Source organism: Micromys minutus (assembly GCF_963924665.1).
Source record: "Micromys minutus genome assembly, chromosome: 29".
Classification (NCBI taxonomy): Eukaryota; Metazoa; Chordata; class Mammalia; order Rodentia; family Muridae; genus Micromys; species Micromys minutus.
This window is the reverse complement of record NC_137964.1, coordinates 33,316,829-33,334,556: the sequence shown is the minus strand read 5'-3', so window position 1 is coordinate 33,334,556 and position 17,728 is coordinate 33,316,829. Positions and strand designations below refer to the sequence as shown.

The window sequence follows — 17,728 nt, the reverse complement described above, 5'->3', positions numbered from 1 at the left end:
AGCCTCTAGGAAGCAGGTCTCCTGCTTGAAGGATGTTGACAGGGCTGAGGGGCTGCTGCCTCGCCCACAGAAGCAGGCTGGGGTGGGGTGGGGGACTTGCCGGCGATCAAGGTTGCAGCTCCCTCCCATACTGTCCCTGTCAAAGCCCAGATCTGAGTCCCGTTGCTGCAGCTGGTCTGTCTGTTCAGGCTCAGCGGTGCCCCCAGCGCTGGCTTCCTAAGGCCCTGACACGGCTGACCGGAGCCTCAGATCTGTCTGTCTGTCTAGTTAGTTGGTTGGTTGTTTGGTTTGCTTGCTTTATTTTAAACACTTTTATTTTATGTATTTATGTTTTGGGTGCATGTGTGTGTGAGAGAGAGAGAGACATAGAGACAGGAAGAGACAGAGAGACAGGAAGAGAGAGAGGCAGAGAACAGCTTTTTCAGGATTCATCTCTACTTAGCAGATTCCAGGACTTGAACTCAGGTTATCAGGGTTTGGTGGCAAAGCACCTTCGTACACCGGGCCATCTCATCTGCCCTGCTTTGTATTCTGAGACAAGCTATGTGACCCCAGTTGGCCTGATACTGTATAACTCAGCCTCTCGAGTGCTGGGGTGACAGGCACACACCCCCTCGCCCTCTGGCTTTTGTTCTTACACAACTTAAGGCAGGCATGGCCTTCTCTCTACATGAGTCCTGAGCCTGGCCTTGCAAACCTGCAGGGCAGACCCTGGAGGTCAATCCAGATCCCTGCCGCGCATGCTCGACCTCCAGCCTCGGCCTGTGCTATTTATTATCTGTCTCCTGCCGGAACCTATGGCTCACCCCGGAGTACGCGATTACTGGGGGGTCTGTGGTAATGGTCTACTGACCTGTTTATTGATCGGCCTCACCAGCCCACAGACAAGAGGGATGGCATGAGACACTGGCTGGTGTTCAACCTGAGATGTAGGGTTGGCCTAAGGAACAGATAAGGGAGAAATCCTTGATTGCTGCTAAAGAGACCTGACGGGGTTATTCATGGAGTGGTTATGAAAGGGTCTTACTCTTTAGCCCAGGCTAGCCTCAGACCCACAGTGTTCTTCCTGCCTTGGCATCTCTACTGCTGAGATTAGAAGTGAGAGCCACTACACCCGTTTATGTAGAACCTTGTGAGATGAAGAAAAGCCTCCTATAGCCCCGGGGGAAGGAGGATCCCAGGGCCAAACTGAGCTGTAGAGACCTGGAAGGGTTGGCAGGTATGACATACATACATGTACACACACATACACATGCATATGCACATACATATAGACACAAGTGCAAACACATGTATATACACACGTATATGTGTACACATATATGCACACATGTCCACACTTGAACACACAAGTACACACATGTGCGCACACACACATGTATACATACACATGATGGGACACACACAAAAGTCACTCTACAAAGTTCTCTGAGGTCTCATGCAGAGGTTCCCTCACCAGTAAGGCTCCTATCTTCCTTGAGTTTCCAAGATTGTTATCAGCCCCAACAAAGCCATTACACTGCCCACCCATCTTTAAACAGACTTGTCACCAAAGCTGTCACAAACAAGGGGGTGTGGGGCGTCACGTGACCAGCCCGAGTAACCACATTCTCACTTCCTTCTTCCACACCCTGCCGTTGGGGGTTGGCGGATTGAGACCACAAGCATCGGGCAGTGTGGACTGGGGCCTTGTCACCGAGGCAGAGTCACTTCTGGGCCCCGAGGCAACTGCTCCATGCTCTGCTGCGCACGGTGAGTCTGGTTTGCAAAACCAGGGGGCGGGAGTGGCTGGGGGCCCAAGGGACAACGCGCCTTCGCATTGGTGGTACCTGAGCTCTTCTGTGTGGCACTGGGCCAAGTCTCCCAGGAAACTAGGCTTCTCCACCCTTAGCGGAAAATGCTTCTCTGCATCAGCCTGTGGCTGCTGCCTCACAGTCTCAGAGCCGAGAGGAGACTCAGAGAAGTCCCGGCCCTCCCCCCAGAAACCATCTCGCCCTTCCTCCCCTCAGTGGGAAACTCAAGGCCAGAGCTGAGACTAAGTTTGGAAGGGTCCAGAAAGGGTGTCAAGTTTGTCTTGAAGGCATGAAACATTCTTCGGGATCCTCTCTCTCTCCCTCTCTCTCTCTCTCTCCCTCTCTCTCCCTCTCTCTCTCTCTTTAACTCAGATATGCTCTCCATTTGTTCATTAGGCTAGCCTGAAACTCTATGTAGTCCAGGCTAGCCCCTTGCCTTGGCCTGATGCTAGGGTTACAGGCACACACCACCGTACCAGCCTTCTTTGATCATTCTACATGTTTATTTTCATTTGTTATTAGTAATGGTGATTGTTAGTATCATTGTTTGTGTGTGCATGTGTGCTTGTGTGCACGAGCAGGCACATGAGTGTCATGGGGCACATGTGGAGGTCAGAGGTTAACTCAGGGGAGTCAGTTCTCTTCCACTGTCGGTTCTGGGGACCGAACTCAGGCCTGCAGGCTTCCCCAGCAAGCACTTTGCCCTCGGAGCGTCTAGACTCCACCCTGGCCCTTTGTTTTTCGTTTTTTAAAAATCAGATCAGATTGAGGAAATGGTACATGTTCATAGGAGATTGTTTTTAAGTGGGTCTTATCGATTTAAAAGCGTTATTGTGTGTGTGGTTTTGAGTGCATGTGTGTTTGCACATCACATGTGTGCAGTGCCTCATGAGGCCCAGAGGGATGTAAGCCTCCGTGTGAGTGTTGAAGATCAAACCCGTCCTCTGGGAGAGGAGGCATGCTCCTAACTGCTGAGCCATCTCTTCCGGGCTCAGTGTTTTCAGACAACCTCATGTAGCCAAAGCTGGCCTCAGACTACCATGTAGCCGAGGATGACCTTAATCCTGTGTTTCAAGGGCTCTGATTGTGGGCCTGGTTCACTGGTGCTGGAAGTCAGAGCTTCCTGTGTGCTGGGAGAGCCTGCAACTCACTGGTCACACCCCTAGTGCATTCTCCAGCGCTTGTGCTTGGAGACTGAAGACCCATCCCCCACTCCTGCAGATCTGTGTTGTTGAGCCCAGGCTCTTGCAAGTTCAGCAAGTGCTCTGCCATCCCCTCCCCCTAGCCCTTAGCCCTGTGATGGAGATCAGCTCCTATTGCCTGGGACTTCTCTGGGGTTTTGCTGTTTGCTGGTCTCCATTTCCCATAACTAATTTCCATCTGTAAGGGCCTGCCCTCCTGGTGTCGCAGGGTTAGGGAGGTGGCTCTTCTGGGTGTCTCCGTTGGTACCACACCCTGTGAGGAGGTTCCTTCCTCCCCAGGTTGGCCAGTAGCCAGAGAGAGCTGACACTGGGGGAAAAGGGACTGGGCCTTCCTGCCGAGCTCTCCAGAAAACCTGGGTTGGGTCCTGGGTGGGTCACCAGAGGGACTTTAAGGTGACCCAGGTGCTCCTGCTGGGTGGTACTCTTGTTCATAGGTGGGAAAACTAGGCTCTGAGGGGAGAGGCAGCCACACATGATGTCATGGCTAAGAAGGCACTGAGCTAGGATGTGGCTGCAGGACCCTGGACCCATGGTGACAAGGTCTCTCAGTCCCCTTTGCTGTACAGTGCAGGAGGCAGATAGTGGAGTGCACTGGAAGGATTCCGGCTGGCTGGGCTGTGTGGCATCCATGTCTCCTTAGGAAAACAGGCAATGATAAATGACAGGCCTTGTCTGTTGCTGGCCAGTGCCCCAGGGTTCCAACAAGCCAAGCCTGCTTCCTGGAGTGAAGGAGCCCCACTTCTAACACTGTGGGTGTGGCCTTGTGAGGGGCCAGGGGGTATTAAATAGACACACAGGGTGTCTACTGTAAAAACCCCAAGAATGGAGGCACACACCTTCGATCTCAACACTCGCTAGAGGCAGAGATGGGCAGAGCTCTTATGAGTTTGAGGCCAGTCTGGTCTACATAGTAAGTTCCAGGCCAGCCAGGGACATAGAGAGAGACTATGACCATGGATGGATGGATGGGTGGATGGATGGATGGGTGGATGGATGGATGGGTGGGTGGGTGGGTGGATGGATAGATGGATGGGTGGATGGATGGGTGGGTGGGTGGGTGGGTGGATGGATGGATGGATGGGTGGATGGATGGATGGATGGATGGATGGATGGGTGGGTGGGTGGGTGGATGGATAGATGGATGGATGGGTGGATGGATGGATGGGTGGGTGGATGGATGGATGGGTGGGTGGGTGGTGGGTGGATGGATGGGTGGGTGGATAAATGGATGGATAATAGGCCTGAGTGTCAAGACACACAGCTCTAATCTCAGTACTTGGGAGTCAGAGGTCGCAACCCAAGGTCTTTTGGGACTACAGCCATCTGTAGGCCAGCCTGGGCTACCTGAGCCTGCCTTGGAGCAAACATAAAGTGGGAAAGGGAATTGTCCTCGATAGGTTGACAGAAAAGGCAGATGTGTCGGTTGGGAAATACTGGAGAGGCAGAGACGGCAGCCTACAGTGCTGGGGGTTCAGGGTGCAGGTGGCTGTGGTGCTGAGCTTAGGGAGGTCATGGGTTCACTTGAATGGGGTTTTAGGAAACAAACGTCAGGAAGGTTTACAGAATAGAAGATGTTGGACCAAGCCTTGAGTCGATCCGAACACTCCAAGAACAAATGGTGTGGGACTGAGAAGGCTCTGCAGAGGGATTGCCTGGTGCGAAGCCCCTGCTCCTGGCCACCTGCTGCAGACATGGCTCTGGGCACCCAGTGGGCCTCAGAGTGACAGCTCCTGTCCTTCAGTGGGGGAGGCACCAAGGATCCACAGGCAGGTTTTAGAGCAGCGCCCAGCACACAGGCCTCACTCGGAACATGTGACTCATGAATCTGAGGAGGCTGAGACTGAGTGCTGTGCAGGTCCTGCCGTAGAGACTGGCTTCGGGGATCTCAGTTCTCTAAGGAAGCCAAAGAACAGTCACAGCCTGCCCCAAGGTTGGGGATTTCCCGGGCCACGGCAGCGGTTAGCAGGAGCCCCTTGCCCTAAATGCAAAATTCAAAATTGTGACAATGAGCCATGCGTGATTCTAGTCCCAGCACCGAGGAGGCAGAGGCAGTTGGATCTCTGTTAGTTCAAGACCAGCCTGGTCTACATAGTGAGTTTCCAGACCTGCCAGGCTCACACAGTGAAACCCTGTTTCAAGATAATGATGGTGATGATGATGGTGAAGATAATGGTGATGATGATGATGGTGACAACTGACGTTTATTGAGCATTTACTGTTTGCTGAGCATCTCACAAGGACCATCCCCGACTCACCCTCAGCAACCCCACGAGGACTGGATTCTCTTGTCTCTGCACACGCTGACCCGATCAATGCTGTGATGTACGATGCTCTGCCCTCATGGCACTGTGAAAGTGATAGTCATTCTGGTTTTTGAGTTTGATCTATCCTGGGCTATCGAGCCTTATACCCTGTAGGCTGCTGTTAGACAATGCTACCCAGCTGCAGGCTAAGGTGAGCGTTCCCAGCATGCTTTAGGTGAGCCTGGCTACTCCACAATACTTGTCAGATCAAGTGTGATGACGTATTTCTTACATGTTCGTTCTACCTTGGACTTACAGGGACTGCACCGTATGGTAAACTGAGGCAAAGCCAATGCTGCAGATGGGAGTTCCATGCCTCTCAGGGGTGAATTGAGGTGCTTTTAGGCTGTTTGATCTGACTCTCCAAACAGTGTCCCTTCCACCAGGATATAAATCCCTCATGGGACCCGGGCTATCTGTGCCTCAGTCTCCCCTGGTTGTATTCGAGACTTTGAGGTGGTGTGCAGGGTCCAAGATTCATGAAGGAATGAGCCCCCTAGAAGCCTGTTCTTCATAACGGCCAGGGGTCAGGGAGGTGGTTCCTGGTTAGGGGTGAAGGACAGGAAGCAGGCAAGCGTCAAGACGGGTCGGATGTGGTGTCTTCACCTTCATGGAGTTAGCCCAGCCTCACTATTCTCCTGTCCTCTGAAGAGGGAGGGGCAAGCCATCCCTGCAAGGCTTGCCTTCCTCCTCTGTATCATGAGGGTCAGGAGACCTGCTGGGGACTGGGGGGGGAGTTCATCCACAGAAGGACCCACCCACGGTGGGCTTGACAAGGGTCTTACACCAGAGAACACACAGGGATCTCAGGAAATACCCACCAGCTCAGCTCCCAGAGGGCAGACGGTCCACCTGCAGCGGGCCTGGCAGACGACAGCATTCCAGGGTCTGTCCTGGTGAGGTACACAGATGACAGGGGCCAGCCTGGAGCAGCCAGTGCGCCCTGGGGGAATTTCTGTGACATATGACTCAAGCTGGTCGCTCTGGCCAAGCCCAGGCACAGAGAGTTGGCCTTTCTGAGGGAATTTCATCTCTTCCTTTTCCTGAGCCGAGCAAATGTTCCACCCCAGAGGCGCACCCAGGAATATCCATCTCCAACTCTTGGTTTGTTTATCTGTTTATTTACCATCACACCTGAACCTCTTCCCGCCTCTGCCTCCCAAGTGCTGAGATGTCAGCTGTCCGTCAGCATGCCTGGCCATGTTAAAAAAAATTATAGGAATTAATGCCTTTACTTGTTTATGTGAGAGGATCTTGCTGCCTTGTCCAGGCTGGTCTCAAGCTCCTGGGCTGCAGGGGTTCTCCTGAGCCTCTAGTGGCCGAAGCCTCCACCCCGGTCCTTCCTTCCCACAACAGGGAAGGGCTCTCTGTTCCTGGCTGCCCACGGCGGCAGCATGCTCACCTCTGTGGCCTCCCTGCTTGCTCCCTGACTCCTTCCCTTCAGAAGCCGACATCTGGGGCCCTCTATGCGACATCTTCGAAGCAACGTCACTCATTTTGCATACGAGGCAGCTGAGGGTCGGAGAGGGCGCTCGGAGTCGCACAGTCTGACTCAGGCACAGCCAGACCTTAGGGCTCCCGTGCATACAGGCGACTGTGGGTAGGGCAGATGGCCGCCTGTGGAGAGAGCCCCTTAGGGCTCTTGATTTTCAGACCGTCCAAACTGCCTTGCCCCAGAAACCCGTCTTAGTAGTGCCCCCACCCCCTTCTTTCAGGAAGTGGTTGAGTCTACCTTCCAGGAACCAAGAGGGAGGTGTGTGTACTCAGAGATGGTGTTCTAATGATAGTGGTCCTCGGCACCGGTGGCTTCTTCCTGCATTGCCCGACCCCCCAGCCCCTGCCCCCACCGCCGCCCCCGCCACCACCAGGAAAGTGGGGCCAAGGCAGAGCCAGGTATTCCTCCCCAGGAGGAACCCTGTTCAGAGAGGCAAGCATCTGTCCCCAGGTCACACAGCTTCTACAGTGCAGTGCTTGAACCCCCTCCTGTCCTGCACCACAGTCTGCAGCCCTTTCTAGGACCTCGGTGGTTCCTGAACAATATGGGTCCTGGCCTTTCCCTGCAGCCTGGACTCAAGTTCCCAAGCAGCCCCACAGGCCTGAGCTGAGCCCTCTACCCGCGTCTCTGCTCTTTCACTACCTGTGCAAGCACCACACGCTGTCTTCAGGGTTTCTCTGTTAGATGCCATCAACCGGGGAATAATGGTGCACGCCTTAATCCCAGCACTCGGGAGGCAGAGGCAGTAGATCTCTGGGAGTTCAAGGCCAGCCTGGGCTACAGAAAGAGTTCCAGGACAGCCAGGGTTATGTAGAGAAACACTGTCTCAAAACAACAAAAAACAAAGGACAAAACCCCCCCAAAAGTCATAAAGATGCATTATAAAAAGGTCAGTGCAATTGTAAGTAACCTGTAAAGGAGGTCAGATGGAGCAAAGTAAAGGGCCCACAGGTTAGATGCCCCTCCCGCCTGCCTGCCAATCACACAAGCAAAGGATACAGGAAGTGACGGCTGTGAATGCTATCTGCTGCGAAGACACTATTGGAGGAGTTGTACCCTGCTAAAGGTCACTGTGTACAGGGTATCAACCAATACCCAGAGCCTGCCGCTCACCATAGAGGTTTTAAAAAGATTCTATGTGCGTTGGTGTTTTGCTTTTATGTGTGTCTGTGTGAGAGTGTCAGATCCCCTGGAAATGGAGTTACAGATGGTTGTGAGCCACCATGTGGTTGCTGGGAATTGAACTCAGGACCTTTGGAAGAGCAGCCAATGTTCTTAACCACTGAGCCATCTCTCCAGGTTCACCCCAGCATTCTTAAGGACCAGACTCTGACTTCTATAGCCACTGACCAATGACAGAATGAAGTGAGGGGACAGGGGGATGGTGGCCTATGGGAGGACAGCGGTCCTAACTACAGTCAAGTCTGGAAGCTGAGCTCCCTAAAAGGTGAGATTCCTCCTGGACACTGAACGTGTTAGTTGATGGCTCTGGGCCCTGAGGAACTTACAGGGCAAGTGGACGGAAGCAACAGAGCAACCAACGTTGTCCGAGAGCTTGCTGTGGCTCTCATGCCATCCTCAAAGTGGCTCTGGGATGGGTCTAGCCATCCCTACTGTCCAAGCAAGGACACAAAGGGAACGGGATAGAAGAGGGATGCACTAAGGGAGAGACGCTCGGTAGTCAAGAGCACTCGCTGCTTTTCCAAGTGGCCTGAGTTCAGTTCCCAGCACCCACATCTGGCAGCTCATGACTGCTGTAACTCCAGCTCCAGGGAATCCATCACTTCTGCCCGCTGTGGGCACCGCATGTCCCCTGCACACGCATATCTTACGGATAATTTTTAAATTTTTCTAAAAGGTTTTTTCTTTTAAATTTTCGAGATTAATATTACGCCATTTCCTCCTTTCCTCCTCTTTCAAGTTCACAGTCCCCCTTTTCGTTGTCACGTGCGTGCACGCATACGTATACACATTTTGTTCCCAAATACAACCCGCTGGGGCTGTATGATGTCACTCGCATGCATGTCTTCGGAGATGACTATGGGGTAGTGGATACCCAGTCTGTGTGCTCTTTCCTGGGGGGACTGTTTCTCCGTATTTCAGCATCTCGTGGGTGCCGGCGGTTCTTATGTGGGGCGAGGCCTTTCCCCACCCGCTTTGAGGTTTTTACTGGCGCCCTCATTGTTCAACTCAAATATATTTTTTAAGACAAAGACCTGAGGACTGGCAAAGGTTGTGTGGGGCAGGGAGGGGACAGAGAGCCAGGGTCGGGGGATAAGGAGGAACATTAAGGGCCAACGAGTTGTCCTCAAACCAGGCTGGGGTCTTCTGCTCGGCCCGTTGCCTAATGGTCTGCTCATAACTTGTTCCCATGACAGTGTTAATATCTAAAACAGACACTAAGGGCTGGTGGGAGGGCTCAGCTGGTAAAGGCATCTGCTGCCAAGCCTGAAGACGTGAGTTCAAATCCCTGGACCCACAGGAGAGAACCGACTCCTGTGGGTTGTCTTCTGACCTCCGTCTACATCTACACTTGGCTTGGGTGTGCACACTTGTGTGCACATATGCATACAGACGTGAAAAATAAGTAAGACCAACGAAAGCCAGACATTAAGGAGAATTAAGGCAGAAGTGTGAATTCGGGGGGTCTGGAGAGAGGGCTCACCGTCAAGAGCACCCCCGGCTCTTGCAGAGGGCCTGGATTCAGTTCCCAGCACCCACATGGTGGTTCACAGCCACCTGTTAGCCAGACTCCCTGTTCTAACTGCTGAGGCCACTTCAGACATGTGCACAGTCACACCTGCAGACATGTGCACCTGCAAACATGTGCACAATCACACCTGCAGGCAAAACACTCGTGGACATAAAAGACAAATGAATCTTTTTTTTTTTTTTTTTTTTTTTTTTTTTTTTGAGAAAGGTGAATGTAGTGAATAAGACGTCCTTTGCTGGCCTCAGAGGCACAGCCCCTGCCATGCAGAGGCAGGAGGATTGCTCAGTGGAAGGCCAGCTTGCATTACAGAGTGAATGTCCGGGCAGCCACACTTACCTCTCAGTAAGACCGCCCCAAACGGAACAACAGAAACAGAAGCCAAACTCCATTTACTATGCCCTGATGGGTTGTTTTACCCACAGATCAATGTTCTGGTCTTTTCGTTTGTTTTTTATATTTGGAGACAGGGTTTCACTCCGTAGTCCTGGCTGGCCTGGAATTTAGACCAGGCTGATCTTGAACTCACAGAGATCCACCCGCCTCTGACTCCGGAGAGCTGGTGCATCTCCTTACCCCACTCAGTTTATTTTTTAATTTCTTATTTTGAGGCTTTGAGAGTGGAGCCAGGCCCTTGAACACACCCCACGGGCTCCCCAAGGCTGAGCCTCAGCCCTCACTTGCTTCTGCTTTGGGAGGGGTGTTTATTTTTTTGTTGGGGAGGGTTTGAAACGGGGTCTCATGTAGCCCAGGCTGGCCTCCAGCTCACGTGCGGTGGAGGATGAGCTTGAACTCCTGAGCCTCCGGTTTCGGCCCCGCGGGTGTTGTGATTCCGAGCATGTGTAACCGTGCCCAGGCTCTGCCGGCTTCTTCGACAATTTTAAAAGTATATAAATAAATTTATTCTTCTTTTTTTTCTTTTTACATCTTGACCACACATTTCCCTCCCTCTTCCCCTCCCTTAATTTTTAAAAAAGATTTATTTATTTATTTTATGTGAGTACACTGTAGCTGTCTTCAGACACACCAGAAGAGGGCATCAGATCCCATTACAGATGGTTGTGAGCCACCATGTGGTTGGTGGGATTTGAACTCAGGAACTCTGGAAGAGCAGTCAGTGCTCTAGCCACTGATCCATCTCTCCAGCCCTAAATTATTTTTTTTTCTTTTAAAACAGAACCTCATTAAGGTACAAAGCCTGGCCTTGACCTCAAGATGTAGCTTGGCCTCCTGCAGTCCTGCCTCAGGCTCTCTTCGCCAGGATTGTAGCCGTGAGCTTAGTAGAAATAAAATATTTTAGGGATGGACAGACGTCTGGGTGGTTCAGGCAGAGGACCAGGGTTCCCACATGGCAGCCGACAACCGTGTCTCCAGTTCCAGAGGATCCAACACCTCCTTAGACACTGCACACACGTGGTGCATAGACATCCAAGCAGGCCAAACACCCACACACACAAAAATAAAATAAACAGATTTTTTTAAAGTGCATATTTAACCGCTGATCGTGGTAGCTCCTACTCTTATTCTCGGTGTGCGGGAGGTTGAGGCAGGAGGATCATTAGTGAGGACAGCCTAGGGTGAGACTCTTGTCTCAAACATATAGTAAACAAAATTTAAAAGTACATGAAAGGGGTGGTGGGGAGAAAGAAAACGAAGTCTAACCAGCAGGGAGGGTAATGGGCCTTCTCTGATGGTTGGTTGGCATTATTTGTATGGATAAACACAGAGCTTCCGTCAAGGGTTCCATCTCAAGAGATGTCCGCCACCAGTGTCTGCCCTAAACCAGACCAGCACTGTCTTGAGGTCCTCAAGCAGCAGGGAGGGGCTGATGCCACTCTTCTTCCCTGTCTCCCCAGGTACCATGTTCCCACGCTTCCTTTTGCTGCTCACCATCTTGGGCCCTGGCATCAGCCTTCAGCTGCAAGACCCCTGGGGGCACAAAGCCAAGGAAGCCCCGGGCCCTGTGCATCTCCGGGCACGGAGACAGGTGGCTGGGGATGATGACTTTGAGGACGTTGACTATACCTATGGTACAGAGCCCCCAGAAACGTTGACAAATGTCACCAACACTGTGGCTGCTCATGTTGAGCATCTGACCACGATGGCCACACTAGAGCAGACGGTTTCCATGGCGGCTGGGACTTCTGAGACCGTCACCGCGCAGGTTGCCACCACTGGCCCTGCTGGCCCGGATGCAAGAAAGCTGGCTGTTGGGATGCTGAGGACAGAATCTGCCACACAGTGGAGTCCAACCACAGTGGGTAAGGCCATCCGACCAACATCCACAAAGGCAGAGACCTCACAGCCAGCATCCAGGGAGGCAGAGACCTCGAATCCGGCACCCATGGAGGCAGAGACCTCGAATCCAGCACCCATGGAGGCAGAGACCTCGAATCCAGCACCCATGGAGGCAGAGACCTCGAATCCGGCACCCACGGAGGCAGAGACCTCGAATCCAGCACCCATGGAGGCAGAGACCTCGAATCCAGCACCCATGGAGGTAGAGATCTCAAATCCAGCACCCATGGAGGCAGAGACCTCGAATCCAGCACCCATGGAGGCAGAGACCTCTCAGCCAGCAGCCACAGAGACAGCAGCCACAGCAGTAAACACCAGCCAGCTTCGCACGAATCAGGTTGTAGAAAGTCTGCTTACAAGGTCCGCGGCCACCGAGGCCCCTTCCACCGAACCCACACCCACGGAGACGGTGTCTTCAGAGTCTAAGGAGTCTACCACCTTCTCTGGGACGTCCATGACTCACAAAGTCATTGGCCACTTACCTGACAGTGCCCTGAAGAAAGGGCTGATTGTGACCCCTGGGAGTTCTCTGGCCCCCACCCTGCAGGAGACCTCGGACCTCATCCCGGTGAAGCAGTGCCTGCTGGCCATCCTCATCTTGGCTTCCCTGGCCACCATCTTCCTGGTGTGCACAGTGGTCCTGGCAGTCCGCCTCTCCCGTAAGACCCACATGTACCCAGTGCGGAACTACTCCCCCACAGAGATGATCTGTATCTCATCCCTGCTTCCTGAGGGGGGTGACGGGGCCCCTGTCACAGCCAATGGGGGCCTGCCCAAGGTCCAGGACCTGAAGACAGAGCCCAGTGGGGACCCAGATGGGGATGAGCTCACCCTGCACAGCTTCCTCCCTTAGACTCCCCTGCCCACCCAGCTGAGCAAGACCCTTGCTGGCTTCATGCTCACCCACTGGTTATCAAGACCATAGATATGGGCATCCTGAATGAAATGTATCCTCAGGACCCTTTAGGGAGGGACCTTAGACTATGTCAATCAGGGTCCTGAACTTTCTGCTTTGTTCATGGAGTGGCCTAGTGGCCTCCCAACCAAGGATTACAGTAAACATTACTTACCTTTTTATCTCTTTAGTCCTGGATGCCCCTCCCCAGTGCCTCCTACTGCTCTGTGCACCCTCCCCACCCCAAAGGCCACTGGATTCCTGTTCTTACATTCAAGACTAAAAACTCCCTTATTCCAATCCCAAAGCCATCTCTCTTGGTCGCCATAGTTACCTGATAAGAAAGAAGCATTATAGGAGGCCACCTGTCTGCTCCTCTGTTTCCGGTGAGGAGCAGCTTGGCTTTCCCAGGCCCCTGACTTGGAGAGACGGTCCTTCCTTTGGGTCTGTTTGAACCAATGAGTTTCTGTCCAGCGACAGAGTGAGTGACCTCGGACTGTGGCCCGGCCCAGCACAGGCACATGTCCCAGGCTGCCACCTCCAGCCCTCCTGGAGGGCTCTTAGGCCATTGCCCATGCCGTTCTTAGACAACAGAGATTTCTAGTACACCACTTGGGCAACTGCAGGGGGGACACTGGCGGGCTTAAGCTGCATGTGGTAGCACCTACCCATCATCCCAGCACCAGAGGGCTGGAGAGTCAGGAGTTCAAGGTCATCCTCGACTAAAGAACAGTCCGGGCTACGTGAGACCCTGTCTCAAAGAAAACTAAAACTGGGTCTGGCTGGCTGCCTTAGTGGGTGAAGGGGCTTGCTGCTAAGCCTCATGACTTAAGCTCCACAGGGGCCCTCGTGGTGGAAGGAGAAGGCTGACTTCCCCAAGTTGTCCTCTGACACCCATACTTGCACATAACACATGAACAAACTAAGCAAACAAACAAACTAGAACTTTATTGAATACACCCTTTTCAAGTTGGGCCAAAGAAGGAGGGTCCCTTTGGGGTTGGCTGATCTTTTTTTTTTTAAGATTTATTTATTTATGTTTATGAGTACACCATAGCTGTTCTCAGACATACACACCAGAAGAAGGCATCAGATTCCATTACAGGTGGTTGTGAACCACCATGTGGTTCCTGGGAATTGAACTCAGGACCTCTGGAAGAGCAGTCAGTGCTCTAACCACTGAGCCGTCTCTCCAGCTCTGTCAGATTTTTTTTTTTTTTTTTTTAACATTAAGATGGTGAGTTCACTCTTCACCCCACCCTGGGGGCAGCAGAGACAGTTAAAACTCACTGGCCAGTTAAAATCTACCCTACCTCCAAAAGGCCAGGCCAATAAAAAACCATCTCAAAAGAAAAATCCTTAACAGCTGAGATTGGCCAGAGCTGGCCTCCATGTGTGTATACACACAACACACACACACACATACTCTCACACACACACACACACACACACAACACACACACATACTCACACACACATACACACACTCACACACACTTACTCACACACACACACACATTCATGTCTTTACAAATAGGCACCAAGCTGGATCAGACTCTGTGAATTTATTGACCCCCTGCTTACAAGGCAGCGAGACACAGGGTCACAGTTTTGTCAGTTTTCTCATCTTGGCTTTAGAGCCTATGTTCCAAGAGGCCCTTCGACCCCAGCCAGCCAGGAGGATTGCCCATGTTGGCCACATGGAGGTAGACACGCCCACCTCACTCCGACCCCAGTCGGACACCAAGGAGTACTGGTACCATAACGCTAAGTTGTGTCCTGCCCCAAGTCCTTCCAGTCACTTCCACAGACAGAAGGGAACAGCTGCTTGAAACACACAGCACCCTGTCTCCTGGGGGAGCGATGTTTTTTCTCTTCCAGAAACATCTCTGGGGCCTCTTTGGTGAGAAGAGGCCTTGTCGCACCTGCTGAGGGTGTGACCCACAATTTCAGGGCTTGAAGAAAAGGCTTCATTATGGGAGAGAGAAGTGGAGACAGGAAGAGAGGACAGGGAAAGACAGGAAGGGACGTGGCCGGCGATGGGGCCTCAGTGACGGGGGGGGGGGGGGTGGTAGGGAGATGTCCCAGCATCTGGAGGTGGCAATGTTTGCAGTTTCCCTCTGGGCCTTCAAGGAGGCCAGCGGTGGACGGAGCAGATCCTGGTTTGTCTCCCCTTTGGATCAGAAACAGTAGAGGGAGAATCTTGTCTCCCCGAGGATGCTGTGTAAGAACACGGGTTTTCTTCGTTGGAAGCAGCACACGCTGGGTGAGAGGAACAGCCACCAGGGGGCGCCAGCCACCTGCTCCTGGAGGGCGAAGGTGTCAGGAGGAGCCTGGGGGTTTTGAGTGTGGATGCTCTTGGCTTTTCTGGTAATGTGTTCACTAAACAACTGATTCTCAAAACTTGACACCAGGCCCTTGGGAAGATGCCAGGTGTCTCTTGCTCACAGCTGCCCTCCCCCCTTGTCTGTATGCCCCAACTGTGCAGAGCCGGAGTCGGTCAAGGCACCCGCTCAGCAGACCCACACAAGTCTGCAGTACGTGCCTTAAACAGCCTTTGAAGGAGACGCTCAAATGTTCTTCATTTCACAGAGGAGGAAAGAGAGGCTCAGATAAGTGAACCCCAACCCAACCCCCATCACACAGAGAATCCGGGAGCCCAGGCCCTGCGGCTCTTACCATGAAGTCATTCCATTCTCAAGATCACAGTGGGGTTCTAGGGGAATTCTGTGCCCCGAGACTCACACTGCTGACCTTCCCTGTCTCCGGAACTCTCTCTTGTCCCTTAATTGTCCTTGAAACACAGAAAGGGCGCGGTTTCTTGGAAGGGTAGAACCCAGCCGCTCTGTACAGAGCCGGAGAAAGCAGAGCTGGGGCCTAGCTGGGACCTATTATGCACTTACTGAATGCTGCATGCGCGGCTGCAGACAGGGGTGCAGAGTTCACCCGAGCTGCTGCCGGGGGGAAAAAACTAGAGCTCAAAATTCGGGAGAGCACAGAAGCTGCACTGCCAAAAAGCCAGAAGAGGCGGGGAAGGGGGTCGGGCAGGAGGTGGGGTGGAGCAGGCGAAGGGGTCGGGCAGGAGGAGGGGGTCTAAGTTTATGTTCAGTCCTTGCCTCCACCCACTGTGTCAGGGGCAGCCTCCTCTCACCCCCACATGGGCGCTGGCAGCTGATAGGGCAGGAGCTGAGGTTTTTAGCCACAGGGTGTTAGAGCATGCACTACCATGGGCCCAGATGTCAGGAGCCATAACGGGACAAGCTAATAACCAGCAGGTGGTCACCCTGAGATGGCCGCCTCGGATTATTATATAATCTGCGACTGGTTCGCCCTTATTCAGCAAGGCTGTAAGGGATTCATTTTAGAAAAGATCCCGCTATTAATATGCTTTTCCCGTTATTATTAAACATATATAACAACCACTAAGTTATAGCGCACCCCTTTGGAGCAGATCTACGAAGATGTGCTGTCTTCTTAAGTCCTAATGATGATCCTATAAGAATTCCTAATATTATAACTGATTATTACGCTCTTTTATAGTGAGACTGCCATCAGGTCATTTCTGATAGAACTGCAGTGAGAACTCTGTCAGTCTCCCAAGTGTCACCAGGTAATTGCTCTTAGATGGTAACCAGACTTTCTCCTACTCAGAGCACATTCCAAGAGGTTGTAAAATAATTAGCCAAAGGTCATAAAAGGGAATTGATGATTTATTATCGTTGCTAGGACAGAGGATAAAAAATTGACTGGGTTTATCTATACAAAGCTTCACTAATAACTTAGTTACGGTTTTAAACCTTCAGTGAACCTGTGGAGCTGAGACAGGTGATGGATGTTTAGTCAGATGATTACTCCTAGTGGATATGCATGCAAACATTCTCTGTTGTGAGCTTCTACTTCAATTTATGATTTGATTTTTTGTATGAAATTGTGCTGAACTTTGTATTCTGAAAGATGCGTAAGTGCTGAGGACACAGAGAGAGGGGAGGATCCTTTCCCTTCCCATTCCCTTCCACTCCACTCCATCCATCCCCTTTCCCCGTAGAACAACTTTTTCCCTTAGGAACCTTTTTCCCCTTTCCCCACTTAGGATCTTTCTGCTTTCCCTTTAGACCCCTTTCATAGGATACTTTTTAACTACTTAGGAATACTACTTTTCTAAGAGTCCCTTTTTTTTCTCCCTGCAACTTCAGACCAGCAAGCTAAAAGGTAGAGCCCAGCAGTTCCTGCTGAGATAGTACAGAGGCTATTTACTTTATCCCTTGCTGTTTTAGGAAGAGGTGCTAAGTACCAGAGCCTGCAGTCTCTGGCCTCAGGAGATCACAGAAGGCAGGTCAGCTACAGTAGCACAGTAATTTAGACTTAGATAGTAAACTTTTGTTATACAGCAGCCCTAAATATCTCTATCTTGTAAGACCCTCTTCCCCCTCCGCTGCCTCAAGAAGAGCGGAGAAAGAAGAACCCTATGCAGGAGCTGGTCCCGGGCCCCTGGTGGTGTGAGAGCCATGAACAGGGTGGGGGTTGGGGGGGAAGTATCCAAAAGAGGAAGAGGTACTTGCTGCAGGGTCACGGTGACGGAGACTGAGGATTTGGGCATCTGCTTCCCACGGATGAACAAATGAACGGCGGTGCAGACACACCTGAGAGTTGCTGGAGTTAGGGTGAGAGGAAGAGCTAAGACCTTGGGCTGAGACGTGGGCCCTTGGGAAAGGCGGCCGAGGGCTGTAGAGGGCTGGGATTAGGAAGGGAGGGTCCCTAGTTGGGTTTCCGTCTTGAGAAGTATGAAGGCCTTCTAGGTGCTTCCCTGAGGCAAACGCTGTTTGACACCGTCAGCAGTCAGCGGAATGCACAGGGAAACCCCACCGAGGGTCACGTCACACCAAGACTGGAACCGAAAAGAACAGGCACCCGGCTGGATGGGGAGGCTCTGGAGTGTTCGGCATGGCTGGTGGAGTTATTTGTTCTTGGTAGCACCCGGCCGCTGGTGAAGATGGGGAAGTGATGGGGTGCTCGGCTAGTTCACGTGGGGGAG

At 52.3% G+C, this 17,728-nt stretch overlaps 1 protein-coding gene across 1 annotated transcript; it reads left to right on the top strand.

Annotated features, from left to right (window-relative positions):
• The first annotated feature begins 1,713 nt into the window (after positions 1 to 1,713).
• Positions 1,714 to 12,749, top strand: SELPLG (selectin P ligand). The gene is made up of 2 exons (XM_080940804.1): positions 1,714 to 1,752; positions 11,360 to 12,749. The coding sequence occupies exon 2, from the start codon at positions 11,365 to 11,367 to the stop codon at positions 12,652 to 12,654; it is 1,290 nt and encodes a 429-aa protein (XP_080796930.1). The 5' UTR covers positions 1,714 to 1,752; positions 11,360 to 11,364; the 3' UTR covers positions 12,655 to 12,749.
• The last annotated feature ends 4,979 nt before the right edge of the window (positions 12,750 to 17,728 follow it).

Coding starts and splice junctions, on each gene's coding strand:
- SELPLG (XM_080940804.1), top strand. CDS start 11,365: ATGTTCCCACGCTTCCTTTTGCTGCTCACCATCTTGGGCCCTGGCATC.